Raw genomic sequence first — 17,871 nt, 5'->3', positions numbered from 1 at the left:
AAATACAGTAATCCACTAACTTTGGAACAAATTACTCCTAATAAGTGTTATAAAATATAAATACTGGGCTTCTCTGGTGGAGCAGTGGGTAAGAATCTGCCTGCCAATGCAGGGGACACGGGTTTGATCCCTGGTCCGGGAAGATCCCACATGCCGCGGGGCAACTAAGCCCATGCGCCACAACTACTGAGCCTGTGCTCTAGAGCCCACAAGCCACAACTACTAAGCTTGCCTGCTGCAACTACTGAAGCCCACACGCCTACAGCCCGTGCTCCACAACAAGAAAAGCCACCGCAATGAGAAGCCCACGCATCACAACGAAGAGTAGCCCCCACTCACCACAACTAGAGAAAAGCCTGTGTGCAGCAACAAAGAGCCAACACAAGCCAAAAATAAATAAATAACTTAATTAATTAAATTTTAAAAAAAAATTTAAAAACTATATATATATATAAATACCTCTCTAAATCCTTCAGAAAATTAATTTTGACATAGTACAGGAAAAAAAGAGATAAATCTCAAGTGTGAATAAAGTTACAGGAAATTGCAAACATTTACAAATGCATTCCCTCCTTTTAAATTGTTTCTTCTCATCTGTGGCATTAAAGCATGTTCTTTATAATGTGAAAAGCTGCTGACATCTCTCCCACCCATCAACATGACCATAGCTCATCCATATTTTCACACACCTGAGTGCATGAAAAGCAGTAAGCACATTTGTTTTGAACACACCATGAAAGGAGCTTTAAATCTACCTGCTGTTCTCAACTTCTGTTTATTTTCTCCAAAAGTTAAAGAAAGCAATCATAATTTCTCATTCCATAACAAGGAAAAATATCCTCTTTGCTGAAGACACAGCCTTAAGTCTCTATAAAATCAAAGACCCCCAACACTTTAGAAAACTCTCTGGATAAAGTTTATATTTGAATGACCAACTGGAAATGCACGGATCTTCAGGGCCTTTTCTTACTTCTCCTGAAAGAACTGGCATCGTAGGCCCACACGGTGTCTATCCCCTCCCCTGTGACCTGGGCCGGGGTCCAGTGTGGGAAGGGGAACCGGCAAGCAATGACTCTAGCCTCGTCCTCAAGTTCAAGCTCAAGCTTCTTCTCCAACTGCAGCATCTGTGGAGAACGACAGCCATCATTTCAGTGAGCGGATAGTCGGAGGAAATGATTTCTCAATGTCCTTTTGTATCTGCATCCCTGAAAAAAGCCTGTGCAAAATTACTGATTGTAAAAATATCACTCCTGGGCATAAATACATCATCAAATAATCCAGAAGTCACATGAACAACAGTTATAAGAATATTCTAGTATCAATTATAAAATTTGCCATTTATAGCAGATGTGTATCACAGAGTTCCACTTTCCTGACTAAAATCACGATGTGGCAGTAATTAATGTGAGAAGCAGCCTTAAATTATTTACCTACCTAAACATTTCAATCTACCTGTCTCAATTATTTATCTTTTTCCACATTTTTAACATGTCTGAAATAAGGATACATCGTACAATTGACATTGTCTTAGAATTATAATTGGCAACATTTTTTTTCTTTCCCAACAGCAATGGTACATCTTAAAATCAACAGCACCTAAAATCAACAAAAAATGGTATAATTAGACCATGAAAAAATATACACATTCTACCAACTTGAAATATGATGAAATATTTCATAGTTTTTTTTTTGTTTTTTGGGGGGGTTTTTTTGCAGTACGCGGGCCTCTCACTGTTGTGGCTTCTCCCGTTGTGGAGCACAGGCTCCGGACGCGCAGGCTCAGCAGCCATGGCTCATGGGCCCAGCCGCTCCGCGGCATGTGGGATCTTCCTGGACCAGGACACGAACCCGTGTCCCCTTCATCGGCAGGCGGACTCTCAACCACTGCGCCACCAGGGAAGCCCGCTATTTAATAGTTTTTAAAAATGCATCCATAATACACTGATAATTAATTTCTTGATAGTCAACATAACTTATAAAAAATAAAATCCTCTTATTTATCACTTTTGCATAATTTTATTACTAATCTATCTGTGAAGGAGGAGTTTTACTGCTTGTTAAGAGTACTGACATTGTAATTACGTCAGCAAATTAACAGCTGCTTAAAATTTTATCTTCAGGTCCTAAAATTATATTACCACCTTCACCTCCTAAAAACATCTTTTCTACTTTATTCCTTTGTTATTTTGGAATAATTTCAAATTTATAGAAAAGTTGCAAGAATAGAGCAAAGAACTCCTGTATTCCTTTACCCAGGTTCACCAATTTTTAAGTTTGTCTTATTGTTCTCTTCCCCTCTCTCTGAACATTTTTTCTAAACCACTTGAGAACAGGTCGCATACAACATGGCCCTTTACTCCTTGATACTTCGGTGTTTTCTAAGAAAGAGACCCAGCACAATTATCAAATTCAGGAAATTTAACATTGTATTCCAGTAATAATAATTCCAATAGCATCCCAATTTTGTCAAATGTCCCAGTAATGTCCTTCACATTGTCCCACAGCCGGGCTCCCACACTGCATGGAGCTGTAATGGTTCCTCAGCCTCCTTTAGTCTCTCACGACAATAACCTCCTTTAAGAACACAGGCCAGGGCTTCCCTGGTGGTGCAGCGGTTGAGAGTCTGCCTGCCCATGCAGGGGACACGGGTTCATGCCCCGGTCCAGGAAGATCCCACATCCCACATGCCGCGGAACGGCTGGGCCCGTGAGCCATGGCCGCTGAGCCTGCGCGTCCGGAGCCTGTGCTCCGCGACGGGAGAGGCCACAACAGTGAGAGGCCCGCATACCGCAAAAAAAAAAAGAAAGAAAGAACACAGGCCAGTTATTTACCGGGCATCCCTCTGACACGGGCTCATGATGACTCGGTGCGCGCGTCCTTGGCAACGCCCCACGAGCGGGGCTGTGGACTTTGCAGGGCTCCACGGTCCCGAGTCCATGGGGTCCTCCTGCTTTGAGGGTGACGTACCACTCAGTCAAGGAGCTTTCTGGTGTCTCCAGTTTGGTTACTACTGCTCCTTTGCAATGGGTAAGCAATTGCGGGTAGACGCCTCGAGAAGATGCAAATGTCCTATTACTCATCCAGCTGCCCCACTCAATGCAGCATTCCTGATGATTCTGCCTGAGTCAAGTTTTACTGTAAGGACTGAAAGTGGCAATTTGCTAATTCCATCCTTCCTCCCAGATCGACAGTCAAAACGTGGAGGAATAGCTTTCGCCTCTGTCTCTCCATCACTGTAAGTGTGAACTCCTGGATTCTCACTTCGTTCAATGGGTTACAACCCACCATCGTCCTTGTTTATTCTAGCACACAAATTGTCCCAGCTTGGCCACTGGGAACTCCCTAAAGCTGGCTTCTCTCTCCTGTCGATGTGCCCCATCAAACATTCTGAGCACCTCCTGCTATTTGGGCTCAACAAAATGTTCCAGGCTTTTGTATCTTCCCTTCCCAGCCCCGGAATCAGCCGTTTCTCAAACATTCCCGGTTCCTCTGAGTGAGAAACAATATTTAGAAACCAAGATCTGAGCAAAACCTACTCCCTTTAAAAGTAACCAATTAAATCAAGATGAACAAATCAATAGGGCTTCTAGGAAGATTTTATTCTTCACCTATATATCTTTAAAGAAAGGTTTGGAAAAACTCCTCTAACCTGACCTATGGCTGCAGTGAGCCAGAATTCTGATTCTTCATTAGAATCAATACCAAGATAACAAAGAATAAATTCCATTAAGGATGGAATATTTCCATTCTTTTAACAGCTAGTAAAAGATTGCTTTTTTAAAAAATAAAAAAAGGAAGAGTTTTCTTCCTTGAAGGAAAAAATTAAATAAGCAAAGAATAGGACAATATGTGTTTTTCCAAAATATCAGATGTTTCTTATGGTAATTTTGTTCACAGAAATGACAATTATAAATTTATTCACATTACCATTCTTCTTTTCTCTTTTACAGATCTTTTATTTCCAAATGACTGTCATATGCTAAGTCAAGATAAACGTACAAATGAAAGGCACTATTTCAATCATAAGAAATTAACTGACTAAATTACACATAAATATGCAACAAACCTGGGTCTTGATATCATACACAAAGAGAAGCCATGATGTGCCACGTCCGCCTAATGAAATTCAAAATTATTCATACAATTACACGTTTCAAAGTGACACGAACTCATCGTATTCTAATTACATCTTCAAAACTTTAAACATAAGTTGAAACCAGCTCAAAGGCGTAAGACACATTAGAGAAGTGCACCTGCAGCTCCAAGCCGCTTGGTCACTCCTCCCTGGAACGGGCTTCTCTTGGCTTCTGGAGTAACCCACATACACACCTGCTCTCCCCCTCCCCCTCCCCTCCCCCTCCCCCTCCCCTCGAGTCCTTTGCTGGGGGTCAAGGCTCAGGCCTTACACGGCTCCGGCCCCTCCCCAGGTGACCTCAGCCACTCTTTGGCTTCAACTCCTGGCACTAATGTCCCACGAGCCCTCCCTCCCATGCCCCAGACTCCTGGCATCCACCGCCGCCCACCTGACATATCCACACGCGTCCCAGACTGCACAGGCCACATGGAATTCCTGGTCTCCCCTCCCGTCCCTGCGCACTCTGCCTGCACCTTTCCGGGCTCAGCAAACTCCAGCAGTTCAGGCCAAACATCTCGGGCCGCCCTGGGCTCCTTCCTCCCTCGTGCCCCCAACTGGATCTGCCTGCTCACCCTGTTGGTTCTCTCCTCACGACGCATCCAGAATTGGACCACCTCTCACCAGCTGCTCCATCGATGGCCCAGATGCCTGCCAGAGCTCAGACCCCGTCCCCTGGCTCCTCCCCATCTGCTCCCCATGGCAGCCTGTGTCCTTCCCGCCCAAGCCCTGTCTCTTCTCTCCCCTGCTCCCCTCCTCCCGCCCACCTCCCTGCTGCTCCTGGAACCTGCAGGCACACACCCCTCAGCGCCTCTGCCTTCGCAGTGGCTGTTCCTCTGCCTGGACCGCTCTTCCCGACCACCCGGCCACACGGCTCCCCCCTCGCCTCCACGGGTCCCCTTTTCAGGACAGTCTCTGCCCCGTCCCTCTCTCGCTTCAGTTAGCCCCACGGCACTGGCCCCCTTTTATCGTACGACACATTCTGTCAGTACACAGACATCTCACTGAATACCTGCTCTCCCCACCAGCGTATAAATACCTTGGGGCGGGGATGCTTTTCTTTTTCATCCACTGAAGTATTCCAAGCGAGCAGAACAGGGTCTGGTGCTTAGTGGGCCCTGAATAAACACTTGTTGAATGAATGAATGAACGATAAATGATTCGGTCATGAACCATGTTTCTTGATCAGAACATGATGATAGTATTTTCATTCTTCAAGTCATAACAGGATTCATAACTAAAATTAAAGGAGTCACCCTCTGAAGTTACGAAACTTAATAGCCCACTGGAAGAGTGTACTTAATGCGTGTATTTATACGATATTCATCCGTTCGTTTGACACACGTTTCCTGGGCCATCACTGGGCCGGGTGCTGCTGAGCTGGAGGTCTGGCAGCGAGGACGACAGGTCCGCCCTGCTCCTGAGCTCACATGCGCGGTGCCCATGGCCGACAGCACCAAAGCCATCGCACAAGGAAACGTGCGGCCATGTGTCCTCAGAGAGAGGAAAGGGCTCTGGAAGTCGGGGGTGTTGGGGCTTGTCTCACAGGGCGATCAGGGATGGCTCCTCGAAGGAAAAGACATCCGACCTGCGAGTGCTGAGCAGACGCTCCCTAACCAGGCCCAGAGCTGGGGGCACTGAAGTCAGAGGGAAGGACACACACAACCCCACACGGTGCAGTTTAAGGGCAAGAGAAGGATGGAGCTGGTGTGCAGAGGGCTGGCGGAAGCAGGACCGCTCGGGCCATGTGGAGGGCCGGGCCTTACCCTCACTGCTTTCAGGTAGCAAGAAGTCACAGAAGGGTTTTCAACAAGGACACAACCGATCTGTCCCACATTCCAAAAAGACACTCTTGGGGCATGAGCTTGTGTTAAGTGCGGCTGTTTACCATCCTAGCACTGGCCTGCCAGGTCCACTGGCACCCTTACCCCTGCTACGCCGGACACACACCCAGGATCAAAGGTCAGGGCCGCTCTCATCTGAGCTACCACTGCACAGAGCTGCTAGGAAGCACCAGCCCGGTACCAGGAGCAGAGTGAGGATGTGTAACACCAGGGTCCCCACCTCTGGAGCTCCCTAAGCATCCTCTGGCTTCTCGCGGCCTCTGTGTGCTTCAGTTGCCATTGGAAACCTTTCCTGCCATGCTGGCTTTGTCCAGCCACCGAGCCACTGCCAGGAAACTGGCCAGGGAAATGCATTCTATTAACAGAAAATGGCATGATGGGGCCCAGACGGGTTGAAGAACTTTCCAGCGCTCACACGACCCGCAGAGGGCCGACCCGGCCCCGTGAGTCCCCTGGGAGCTCTCCCCTCCGCTCACTGCCTCCACGTAGGCAAAGCTTGACAAGGGGGAAAGCAGGGCCCTCCACCCGGAAACCAGGGCCCCCAGACCCACAGAAGCCATCTGGGCCCTGTACCCCGATCGATCCCCCTGCATGGAAGACTCCAAGTTGGCTGAATCCCTCTTAACCCAGGGAAAGTGGGTGCCTCATGTATTTCACCTGCTCCCTTTTTCTGGGAACAGTGAAATGCTGCAAGTTCCTTATTTAAGATTTCTCTATGTACAGAAGAATGGACAATAATCGTAACAGTATTCATCAAAATTACACACTCTTATTTCCCTTGAGTGAACAGCTCCCAAAACTGACTACAGAAGTGGTTAGAAGCACAAGGAACTAGAGCCCAGCAAAGGCCACTGCTGCCCCCCACTGGGACACAGCTGCTGCGGCCACCACGGGGCCTCTCAAGACAGTGAGGAATAAACAGCAACTTTCTATTTTTAGAAAGTACAGATTTCAAATTAAAGTTATTTGCCCCAAAATGCTAATTATTCCAAAAGAATGCCCAAACTTCACAATAAGTAGGAAATAACCATCAAATTCCATAGCAATTCTATGAGCCTAAATAGTTTTTTTTCTTTTCTTTTAATAACCAGGGATCATGCCTTTCTACCTCTTTTCATTTCTATAACAGAAGTGTAGATGCGGAGGTTTCATCTTAATTTTAGGCTTGCTAAGAATTATGAACATATAAATTCCTGTCACTTTCAAGAATATCTAACAAAAGCACTTCTAAATAGACTTTTTAAAGAAAATGGCATCGCACTGAAAGTCCTAATAGTAAGACAAAACTTCTCCAGCGTTGACACATCTTAAACAAAAAGTAAGGTATGAATAAGAAGGCATAACAACAAAAAAAGTAAATTTCTTTTTTTTTTTTAATTAAAAACCATACCAGTCATACAGTGGCATTTCAGCAAACATCCAATTTTACCAAGATTATTATGGCTACAATTATATACTTTGAAAAGTGAAGGGGGATTTCTTACTATGGTCTGTAAACCAACAATTACAATGAAAGCATCCCATTCTGGTCACCTTTCCAAAGGCTAAATTTAGGATCATTTTCAGTCTGATGCGGCAGCATTTTCACTTGTGAAAGTACAGAGTCAGAGTTCAATACAAATCAGTCAACTGAGGTCAGCTGAAACTAGTCAATGCTCATGCACCCTGAAAATCATCTCACTGCAAAATCCAAGGAATGATCAACTCCAAGGGAACATCCCCTTAACTTTCCCAAGTGATTTCAGCAGAATATAAGTGAGTGAACGTGAAAATATCCACCCATATTAGACACCAGGAGCTCATAAAGCAGTTTTCAGACTGGAATTTTTAGGGCTTAGGTAGATCATTGAGACCTTTATCTGAGGCAAAAGTTTTAAACTACAAGACTGGATCTTTTATGATTAATCTTCTAGGGCCCTGAAGTACTTTGTTAAACCAATGATCTAAAATCCGATGTTCCCTCAGAATCTTGGGAGGCTGTCATTTTGCACATGGGGGAGCAGGCCTGAGATAGGTGGTCTGTTCGGGCTGGAAGCCCCCTCATAACCTAGAACCAAACACGCAGGGGGCAGGAGAGTGCATACTCACCATCTGGGGCACGCCAAAGACAACAACATTTGAGTACTGCGAAAAAGTGACCTAAAGGGGAGGGAAAAAACAATTCACAGATTAATTTTTGAAAGCCATACATTAGCTTAAGTTTTATTTCAAAATGAGTAGCAATTTCCCATTTCACCCAACAGTGGGTTTTCGCAAAGAGTGGTCCTTTTTAAGATTTCCCACATTCACACTTTCGCCCGTGTTAGTTCATCTGTTACAGTTTTCCAAAAGTTTCCCCTAAGTTATCTCATCTCATCTTCACAGCCACTCCATGCAGGGCCGCCCGGGGTCAACTGTCAGAAAGGCAGTGACTCATCCAGGGACCACTGGTGCTCATCCAGGTAGCCCGGGCCGTCTGCACCCCTGGCCCACTTTCTACTCCACTCTCCACCAAACGAGCTTAGCAAGAGCTCAAGGGATTTCAGAACCACCTGTTTTTCCTGTTGAGCCATCCTTAGAATTCTAGCCCCCTTCCTCTTCTCTGAAATACTAAGTAAAAGATGCAATGAAATGGTCTTTAGTTGGAAAACTGGGGGAAAAAGTGCTTCGCCAGTCAAAATTCTTAGTGCCCAATAAAAGTTTTATTTACTCTATGGAGAGATCATTTACATATATACAGAATAAAACTCGAGTGAATTTTTATAAGCTACTGATGACAATATTACAATGGGAAATTGTTATTTAAGAAAAAGCATTTTATGGAACATTCCTAAAGCAAAATTACAGGGCACTTTTTAGAGAACAAGTAAACTTAGAAATATCTTGTGCTTTATGAAGACATGAAGGAACCATCACAGCATGGTTGGTGGATCCCTTCTTTTCTCCTGCACCATCTCTGTCTCTCTCTAGGTATGTATACACATACACGCACACACACACACATACACACTCACACACATACACTCACATATACACACTCACACACATAAACCACATATACATACTCACACATATACAAACACACATGTACACACACATAAATACACACATTCACAGACACACACAAACTCACACATATACAGTCTCACACACATACACACATACACAGACATATACACACATACACAAACACACATATACACACTCACACATAAACAGTCTCACACAAACACACATTCACACACACATACATATACACACAAATAAACACACTCACACACATACACACATACAAACACACACACCCCTACTATTTACCAAGAATGACACTAACAAGTTAATGCCTATATTACGATGCATAAGACTTCCAAAAGAGATCAAAATCTTATCACTGCATAATAAATAGAAATGAGAACTTTTTAAATTGAGTAAATAAAATGTTAGTATTCACATGACCTATAAGTTATAAACCTGAAGTTTCTACTCTAAAGTAGTGTTGATTTGTAAAATGTATCAATTTAAAAGCTGTTCACATTTCATTATGCTGAAATATACACTTATATTTCTTCTTTTAATACATCTTCAGTTTTCAGTCATACTAATCATGAATTATAAAGTTTGGGGGTGGAGTTTCCTAGCACCATCCTCTGCCTTACTTACCTTCCACAAGTCTGAGATGTAAAATTTGGCCGATGCCTGCACCCCTTCCCGCCGAGCGCAGTATCGGGAGTACCAGACGAGCCAGGGGTTTAATTCATAACCCACAGCTGTGAATCCTTCCTTTGCAGCTGCTATTACCTGTGGGGAGAGGCCATGTTCAAAATAAGAAAAACATCAACTCACATAGTCAAATGATATGAAAACTTCCTATTTATGGTCTATAATCATAAAACATCCAATCAAAAGGTGTTTGTTCAAGACACCATTTAAAGGTGGGGCTCTGAAGTTACAATAGCTTTGTGGACAACGTAATGCCCGTCCATTTAAACTCAGTTTTCTTATTTTTCTGTCGAAGATTTCACCTTGAGCATCAGAACAGGCTTGCTTTGGACAGCTGCCTAATTCATTCTGGACTGGCCCACCCCAGGAAGGGCTGACAAAAAGTTTCTGAAAACCTGCCTTCTCCTTCCATCACTGACAGAACAGCAGCAGGCGAACTGAGCGAGCCTGGAGACTGTTTTGTGAACTAGCTGTAACATGCAATGAGAACAACCGGTCAGTGAGGAACCTGCAATTAATTACACATTTCCTTGGTATTTAAAGATGGTTCGCTCAAAATCGACAACAGGTAAAAGCAAAATGGAACGAGTCAGGATAAAGTCAAGTGCCGAATGTCCCCGGCCTCCAAAGGTGAGAGAGACGGTGGGCTGGGCTGCGGTCTCTGCTCACCCTGTTTTGCCACCACTGTTCAAGGGAGCAGCCCTGAAGGAACTGTCCCATCTACGGCAATTTCCCAAGTAACTACAGTGTCGCCCCTTTGCCATTTTCTTAGAAACCAGAAAGAGACCATCCAGAGATGTAAAGCGTTCATATCTGGATTTTAAAATGTCCTCTTAGTTAATATATAATCCCCTGATTTCTTCAAAACAAGTCACTCTTGCTGATTATTCCAGGTCACTACCACGAAACTGCAGGGTCCACGTCTGCAGGGGCAGTGAAAGGTGCTGTACCCTGCTGGTTTCCACACTAAATGTTTCCAGAACACGAGCCTATGCTTCTGCTATCCTCACTTTCTGCTCATCATCCGGGGGGAGGCCTAAAGATGGTGCCACCTTGCCCAGCGAGGGACACCGTTGGCCAGTCAGTGGCTTTAAGTCTTTATTTATAGGTTCCCAGCTGGGGTCACAATGAGCTGAAGTCACTGAAAGTCTGATTTTTGGATAAGTGGGGCTCAACACATTGGCTCTTCCTTATTTAACTCAATATTACCACACAGGAATTATGATACTTGTATAAATACAGGTAAATGTAGAAGCATTTACGATGCAAAAAATGTAAAACAAACTACATGACTTAACATGTTTCTTCTGGTTATGCCACCTCTACTGCCTAAGTTTTTTAATGGACAACTTCATAGTTACAAATTAGTTGTTCCTTTTTACCTGGCAGATCTACAGTGCACTTTCACCTTTAAGAAAAATTAAATCTGAGAAAATAAATTCCAAAATCCCGCTGGAGGGCTTAGAAGTTCAGCCAAACAAACACAAAATTAAATGACTTTAATTAGGCTGTCAATTTAGCAAGTCTTTGCATAAGCCTTACAAGAAATGTGAAACAGAAATTTTAAACCTTAAAACCTAAAACAACATAAACCTTAAAACATCTTCGCATAACTCACGATTCGTCCGTCGCCACTACCGATGTCTACCAGGGGTCCTCTCCTGCATCGCAACATTTTCACAACATTTTCAATCTGCTTTGCAGTTGCAGGTACAAAAGGCAAACAGATTCTTCGGAAGGCTGGTGTTATAAACGGTGTGGCCACAGCATACACGACCACCAGCGTCCCCCCAACAATGCCAGTAAATAAGAACCCCCAATTGCTTTTCTTCAAACTGTTGCCCTCAAGACTTGTAGATGGAACACATCCTGACTGCCTTTCTTCTTTAAGTGTTTCTGGGGGTGTCCCTGGATTGAGAGCAAGCAGAAAAGATATATGTAGCACCAAATCGGAAATCCAAGGTAGTGGGTTTTTTTTTTTACAATTCTTATTGACAAATAAACTCATGCTTTTTAAAGGATAATTTTGCTCAATACAATTTAAATTACAAATGTAGAATTCCACAATGAGTTCTAGAGTCCAGCAACTAAAGTGTTTTACAGAAAAGTATTCAATACTCATGGAAGACTAAAACCTTTTCTTTCCAACATATTGATTGTTTTTCTAGGCATCTTCCTTAGAAAACAATGTGTTCCAATCTATTTGGTATTTTATGAATCAGTATCCGTTAATTCAAATATTAACTATGTAGTCCATATTTTTATGGTTCAGAACAAAGCCCCATAAAGAAATAAGCATGAAAGTGTCTGATTATTACCCTATTTCAAGTAGGATGAAAGTATTCTACATCAAAATTGGTCAGGCATCAATTATCCAGTTGTACAAATTCAATTCTGAAGTACAGAGGAGACAAAACTCAGGTTTTACTAAATATGGTAATAAGGAGATTTTTAAAGCAGATCCACAAAGAACAAAAAATAAAACAAGCATTTCAATGTTATCACAAGTACAGAATATAGCAAACTCTAGTCACTGATTACAGAGGAAACAAATGGTAACTTACATTATCTCCTCTTGAGTTTATCCTTTAGAACAGTATTCCTAATAGGATCTCAAGTTTTTTAAGTTGAAATTGACTTGAAATTAATTTCTAAACGGATTAATGATGAGCACAGCACAAGAGCGAAGGGCACGGCTGCAGAGGCTGCCAAGGTCAGGACCCTGGCTCCGCCCCTCACTAAGAGCTGTGACCCTTCACCTCTCCGAACCTCAGTCTCCTCCTCTGTAAGGTGAGGATCATGGGATCCTTGTGAGGATGAAACAAGGGGATACAGGAAGAGCACTCAGAACAGTGCCCAGCACCTGAACCCCACAGGGAACAAGCCCATCGCTGCCCTGAACCAGCTCTCGATCTCACTGAGGCGCTAAGACCAAAACCACAGGAATCTGCAGGAAAAAGGAGAGTGAGAGGAGGGGCGACAACAGAGTCTTATCCATTGAAGGCAGTACTGTTCATAGTTTTGGCGTTAGTAAGCCGTACAAAAGGCCCACTGGGTTAGTCTCCTGCTGCTGCTGTAAGAAATAACCACAAAGTTGGTGGGTTAAAACAACACGCATAGCTGATGCGGATGATTATAATTTTTGTGACTTTCTGTTTGAATTAAAAAAAAAAATCCCACAAGGACTCAGAGGCAAAAAATATATAAATCAATTTTCACTGCAAAGTGAAGGAGCTGTTACAGTGGAGGATTCCTGGACTGAAGGTCAATATTATGACACAGTGTGAGTGTGTTTCGTGTTTGGTAATTGCAATCATTGTTGCTTTTGTCGTGGTCATCCATTTACAATGCTTGGTGTCAGTCTATTTATCTCCTGTAAAAATAAAATACAGTGTGTGTGTGTGTGTGTGTGTGTGTGTGTGAAAAAATAAATAAAAACACGCATTTATTAACGTACAGTTCTGGAGGTCAGATGTCTGAAATAGGCTGGCTGTGCTGTGTTCCTTCTGGAAGCTCTAGGGTAGGATGGGCCACCCGCATTCCTTGGCCACCGGTCCCACATCGCTCAACCTCTGCTTCCATCGCGACACCTCCTCTGACAGCCCTGCCCCCCTTTCCTTTATAGGAAAGGGATCCTCCCCTTGTGAGCACAGTGGCCCACCCAGACAAGCCAGGATAATTCCCCCACATCAAGGTCCTTAACTTAACCACATCTGCCAAGTTGCTCCCCAGGTAGCGGCCTCGCAGGGTCCGGGGATTCAAACATGGACCTATTTCCGCCTACCATACCCATGAGATGTGGTCATCTGTCACAGCTGTGGTGAGGTCCAAATGTGAACACAGGACACACCAGAAGCTGGCCCACGGCTGTGAGTCACTGCTTGGGGGGGTGGGGGGAGGAGCTGACCCACCTCAGCATCTTTGTTGCAGCCTTGTTTTTGCTGCCCGAGGTGCCCTGAAGTGAGTTTTACAACTAGTGTCAGGGAGGAAAACCAGTTCAGACACAACAACAAAGTCTATTGCTGATGCAGGCGATGGAAGTAAAGTAAAAGTAAAGTTTAGGAAAGTGACTGTGTTTGATAGAAAGCAAGAGTTTTAAATACATTCTCATTTATACTTTTCAGCATTGTATGGAGGAACTTACATGCTAATAGAAGTGCATTTGATTTTTTTTTTTTTTTAAGTCAAGGCACATCTGTCCTGCCTTGTGTAAAATCCTCCTGCAGGCATTCCAACTGTAGAGGACAGTGGTTAGGAAGATTCCAGCCACACAACTCTGGAGTCTCAGAACTGAACAGGTTGTGTGGCACTAGTTGTTGCTAAGGCTCAGTTTCCTTGCCTCTAACATTCTAAAATAATACTATCCTTACAGAGTTATTGGGTCAGTTAAATAAACAATGCATATAAAGCCCTTAGCACAGCCCGAGAGAGAAAGTGATGACTACTGGCCACTATTATTATTACTCTCAATACTATCACAGGGGGGCTCAATAATTTTTAACAGCTTTATTGAGATGTAATTCATATATCATACAATTTGCCCACCTGATGTGTACAATTCAAAGGTTCTTAGTAGATTCAGATATGTGTAACCATCACCATAGTTAAATTCAGAACTTCTTCATTACTTCCAGAAGGAACCCCTTATGCTTTTAGCCATCACCCCCCATCCTCCCCCCTGCCCCTCTGGCCCTAAGCAGCCACAAATCTGCCTTCTGTCTCTAAAGAAAGCAGACTTTCATGAGTGAAATCATACAGTATGTGGTTTTTGTGAGTGCCTTTTCACCTAGCATAATGTTCGCAAGATTCATCCATGCTGTACTATGTATCAGCACTTTATTCCTTCTTATGGCCAAATATTTAATATCCCACTGTATGGATAGCCCACATTTTGTTTATCCACTTGTCTGTTGATGGATTGTTTCTCTAGTCAGCATAAGCCAATAGGGAGTTGATTAGACCAACACGAGTCAGATGACCCAAACGGTTTCACCTGTGTACACATGGGCCCTTCAACTTAATCAGCAAAAGATGTGATGAACTCCTGGTTTTCAGGGCCCCCATTAGCCTGAGCGAGTGGTGGGGGCCCAGCGGAGACAGTTACAAGGCAGGTTATGAGAGATGCTCTAACGTGTACCAAACACCATGGGAATACGACAGGAGGTGGAGGAAAGATTGATCCCAATGATGGAACCGGCAAGGTGTCGGCAGAAACAGAATCTGAGCAGGGCGTGAGGGTACAGGTTTCCCCCACTGTCCAAAAGCAGAGTGTTTCCATGAAATCTTTCGTAAGCCAAACGGCTTAAAGCAAAAAAAATCTAGGTGAAGCACGGATGCTCCCAGACACAGTTCAGGGCTGTGGCGGCTGGATGCTGAGTGTGGTTTCTGGGGAAGGAGCCTGGCGGGGCTGCTCCCGCTGCCGGGGTGCACACTGCCTCCGGGACAGCTCCCTGCAAAACTAAGTCAGCACGCTGTGTTCCCTTTTCCCCCTTTGTCATGAAAGCAAAAACCTTCTTTGGACTCCTTTCAGTTTGGGAAAACAGGGGCTAATGTAGGTTTTTCACAAAAGCAAAGTGGTGTAAAGTTCATTTTCAAAAAGCAAAGGATGCCTGTATTAGAAAAGGGACATTGTCAAAAGAAGGACGGACACCCTGGAACCAAGGCATGGAAGGCGGGGGAGCAGTTTGATGAGCACGGGGTGGGAGATAAAACAGGAAGGACGGGGGCGCCCTTGCACACCAGGTTAAACATGTACTTTACTCTTATGCACTGGGATGAAACTTTCTGTGCAAAAGCACTACAGTATTTGTGTTTTTTAGAAAGTCAACACTGGCAGCAGTGTACCCCTTGATGAAATCACTCAATCTTCTGTGTCAAGTTTTTAGACCTGCAAAAGTCTTTCAACGTCACAAAAACTTGCATGAGCTTTTGAAGAAGTTACTATGTAAATCCAATGTATATATCCGAAATATTGCTATGTCCGTTCAGTAAAAAATGTACTGATTTTTATCAGTGAAAGCCAATCCTTAAAGATTCAAAGTTAAAATCAAGACTGCTTCTACAAATGTCTAATCCTCTGGATGGAACATGTTAGATTCAGTCTTACTGTCATATAAATGACATAAGATTTCCGTCACATGTGCTCTTTTGAACATGACAACATTCCTTTACATGAGAGCTGTGGGGACCATTGGCTATTTTTGAGCACTTGGAGGGAGCCAGTTGTTGAAAGTAAATGACCCCAAAAAAGTGAACTTCTGTTGTCTCCAGCCTTGCCTAGTTACTGACTTCTCATAATGGTTGAAAATCTCAATTTTCAGTGACAGATCTGGGTCAGCCAAAGCTAGTGGCAGTGACACAGGCACAAAAAGGTACAGGGTTCTTATCCAAGTTCAAGCCAAAGGAAAAAGACCAGGAAAAAAGGACAGGCCTTTTGGGGATTGGGACCTGCCGTTTGTTTAAAGTGGGGTTTATATTTGAACGTCACAATATTTTAGGGGTGTTCACCGTGTACCTGCATATACATACAGGCTGAAAAACTACAGCATATATTTTATGTCCCTTTAACGTATATTATTTTGTCCCTTAAGAAGCCTTTCTTGTACTGGTCTAATGTCATTTGTGTCTTTTTGAAATAGAGAATGTATTGACATTAGAAAAAAACTTTTTTTCCATGTTTTGACAGGAAATAAACTGCATAGGGGACATCATTAGACATTTCCTATACTTCAAGACAATCTAATGAACCAAATGGATTACAGGATTCATCACTGTGAATGAGGAAACGCTGACTTGGCCAAGCCAAAGTGAATTGAGACCAGAGCCAAAATGTCCTCGGAGCATCACTGAAGTGGGCCAAGCAACAGGAGAGGTTAAATGCCCACCACCAACCATCCAGTGACAAAGCCAGTTCTTAACTTTCAGGCCACAGTTAAATGTTATAACCCACGCATTCATTTCAACATCTGAGCAGCCGATAAAGGCTAGGAATAATACAGCAGGGTAAGTCCCTATTCTACAGCAGCTAGAGTGCAGGGAGACTGGAAACCCATAACAAATAACTCTAAGCCTAGAAAGTATTACGTCGTGATCAGCACTCCGAAGAAAAAGCAGCAGAGGGGATTCAGAGGACCTGGTATTACTTAGATAGGGTTGCCAGGAAAAGATCTTTCAGAGGCAGCACAACACAGGGCTTCAGAGTGGGACTCTCAGCGCAAGGCCAGGCCATTTTGCTTCTTACTAGTTGGGTAACTCTGGGCAAGTTACTGGAGTATTCGTGCAAAACGGCTATCTCTTTAACAAACACAAATACAAACAAATCTCTTTAACAAACACATAATACAAACAAACAGAGCTTGCTAGGGACCAGGCACTGTTCTCCCTGAATCCGTAAAGCAGCCGTAAACAGAGATGCTACTGTTACTATTGCCATTTTTGCAGACAAGTCACTTCTCCAAAGACACAGCTAGTAAGTGGCAGAGCTGTGATCCCCACCCGGACAGTATGACTCCAGTGCCCACATCTCAGAAGACCGTTCCGGATTAAGTGAGTTATCCGCTCTGAAACGCTGAGAACAGTTCCTGGTGGCCAGATACCAGGACCGCCGCAGGCACAAGCACTGAGCACCGAACCCCAGACCTCGAGCCCGAGCAGCGGCCCCGCAGCTCCCAGTCCCGCCGCGCCGACACGGACCTGCTGCACCGCTGACACCCCGGCTGACTGACCACCAGGCCCAGGAAGCCCACTCCGCGCCCCCGCCCGCACCCGGAACACACCATCACGCCCGGCCGCGCTCACCTCCTTCTTCCATCGCGAGATCTCCGGTAGTTTTAAAAACAGGAAGTGGACTCTACCATCTCCTCGGAGCCGGGGTGGGAAGGAGGGAGAAAATAATGGTCTAAGTAAATGAGCTCCTCGTTGGGAACCACTGTCAAGAAATAGTCAATTTTATAGATTTAATAAATGTTGAACTTCTATCTACTCCTGGCTTGTGGGTTCTCAAGTTCCCGTCCGTGTCTTCCAACTTCCCCCCACAGCTTCCTGGATGATAGAAGTTTCCGAAGGCCGCTGATTCCAGAAGGTACTGTCCGGCGTTAAACTAGTCTCTAGTAAGAAATAAGTCTCAGGCGGCCTATACTGCGCATGCGCGAGCTTTTGCGCCCGCCCGCGAGAGCAGAGTGGTTCTTGCTTCCGCGG

The 17,871-nt window shown here is 44.3% G+C and overlaps 1 protein-coding gene across 2 annotated transcripts; it reads right to left on the bottom strand.

The window, feature by feature from the left end:
- Positions 1-841: 841 nt before the first annotated feature.
- Positions 842-17,486, bottom strand: ATPSCKMT (ATP synthase c subunit lysine N-methyltransferase). Of its 2 annotated transcripts, XM_082837024.1 has the most exons (6): positions 17,473-17,486; positions 11,294-11,583; positions 9,616-9,753; positions 8,065-8,115; positions 5,172-5,250; positions 1,561-1,596 (listed from the first exon to the last, which is right to left on the bottom strand). In XM_082837024.1, the coding sequence occupies exons 1-5, from the start codon at positions 17,483-17,485 to the stop codon at positions 5,197-5,199; spliced, it is 546 nt and encodes a 181-aa protein (XP_082693150.1). In that variant the 5' UTR covers position 17,486; the 3' UTR covers positions 1,561-1,596; positions 5,172-5,196. The 2 variants fall into 2 exon arrangements, with proteins under 2 accessions (XP_082693149.1, XP_082693150.1); XM_082837023.1 differs by lacking the exons at positions 1,561-1,596; positions 5,172-5,250 and adding an exon at positions 842-1,124.
- Positions 17,487-17,871: the final 385 nt, after the last annotated feature.

This window comes from Leucopleurus acutus, assembly GCF_964270905.1.
Source record: "Leucopleurus acutus genome assembly, chromosome: 3".
In the NCBI taxonomy this organism is placed as follows: Eukaryota; Metazoa; Chordata; class Mammalia; order Artiodactyla; family Delphinidae; genus Leucopleurus; species Leucopleurus acutus.
The sequence above is the reverse complement of the archived record's forward strand: the minus strand, read 5'-3'. Positions and strand labels throughout refer to the sequence as shown.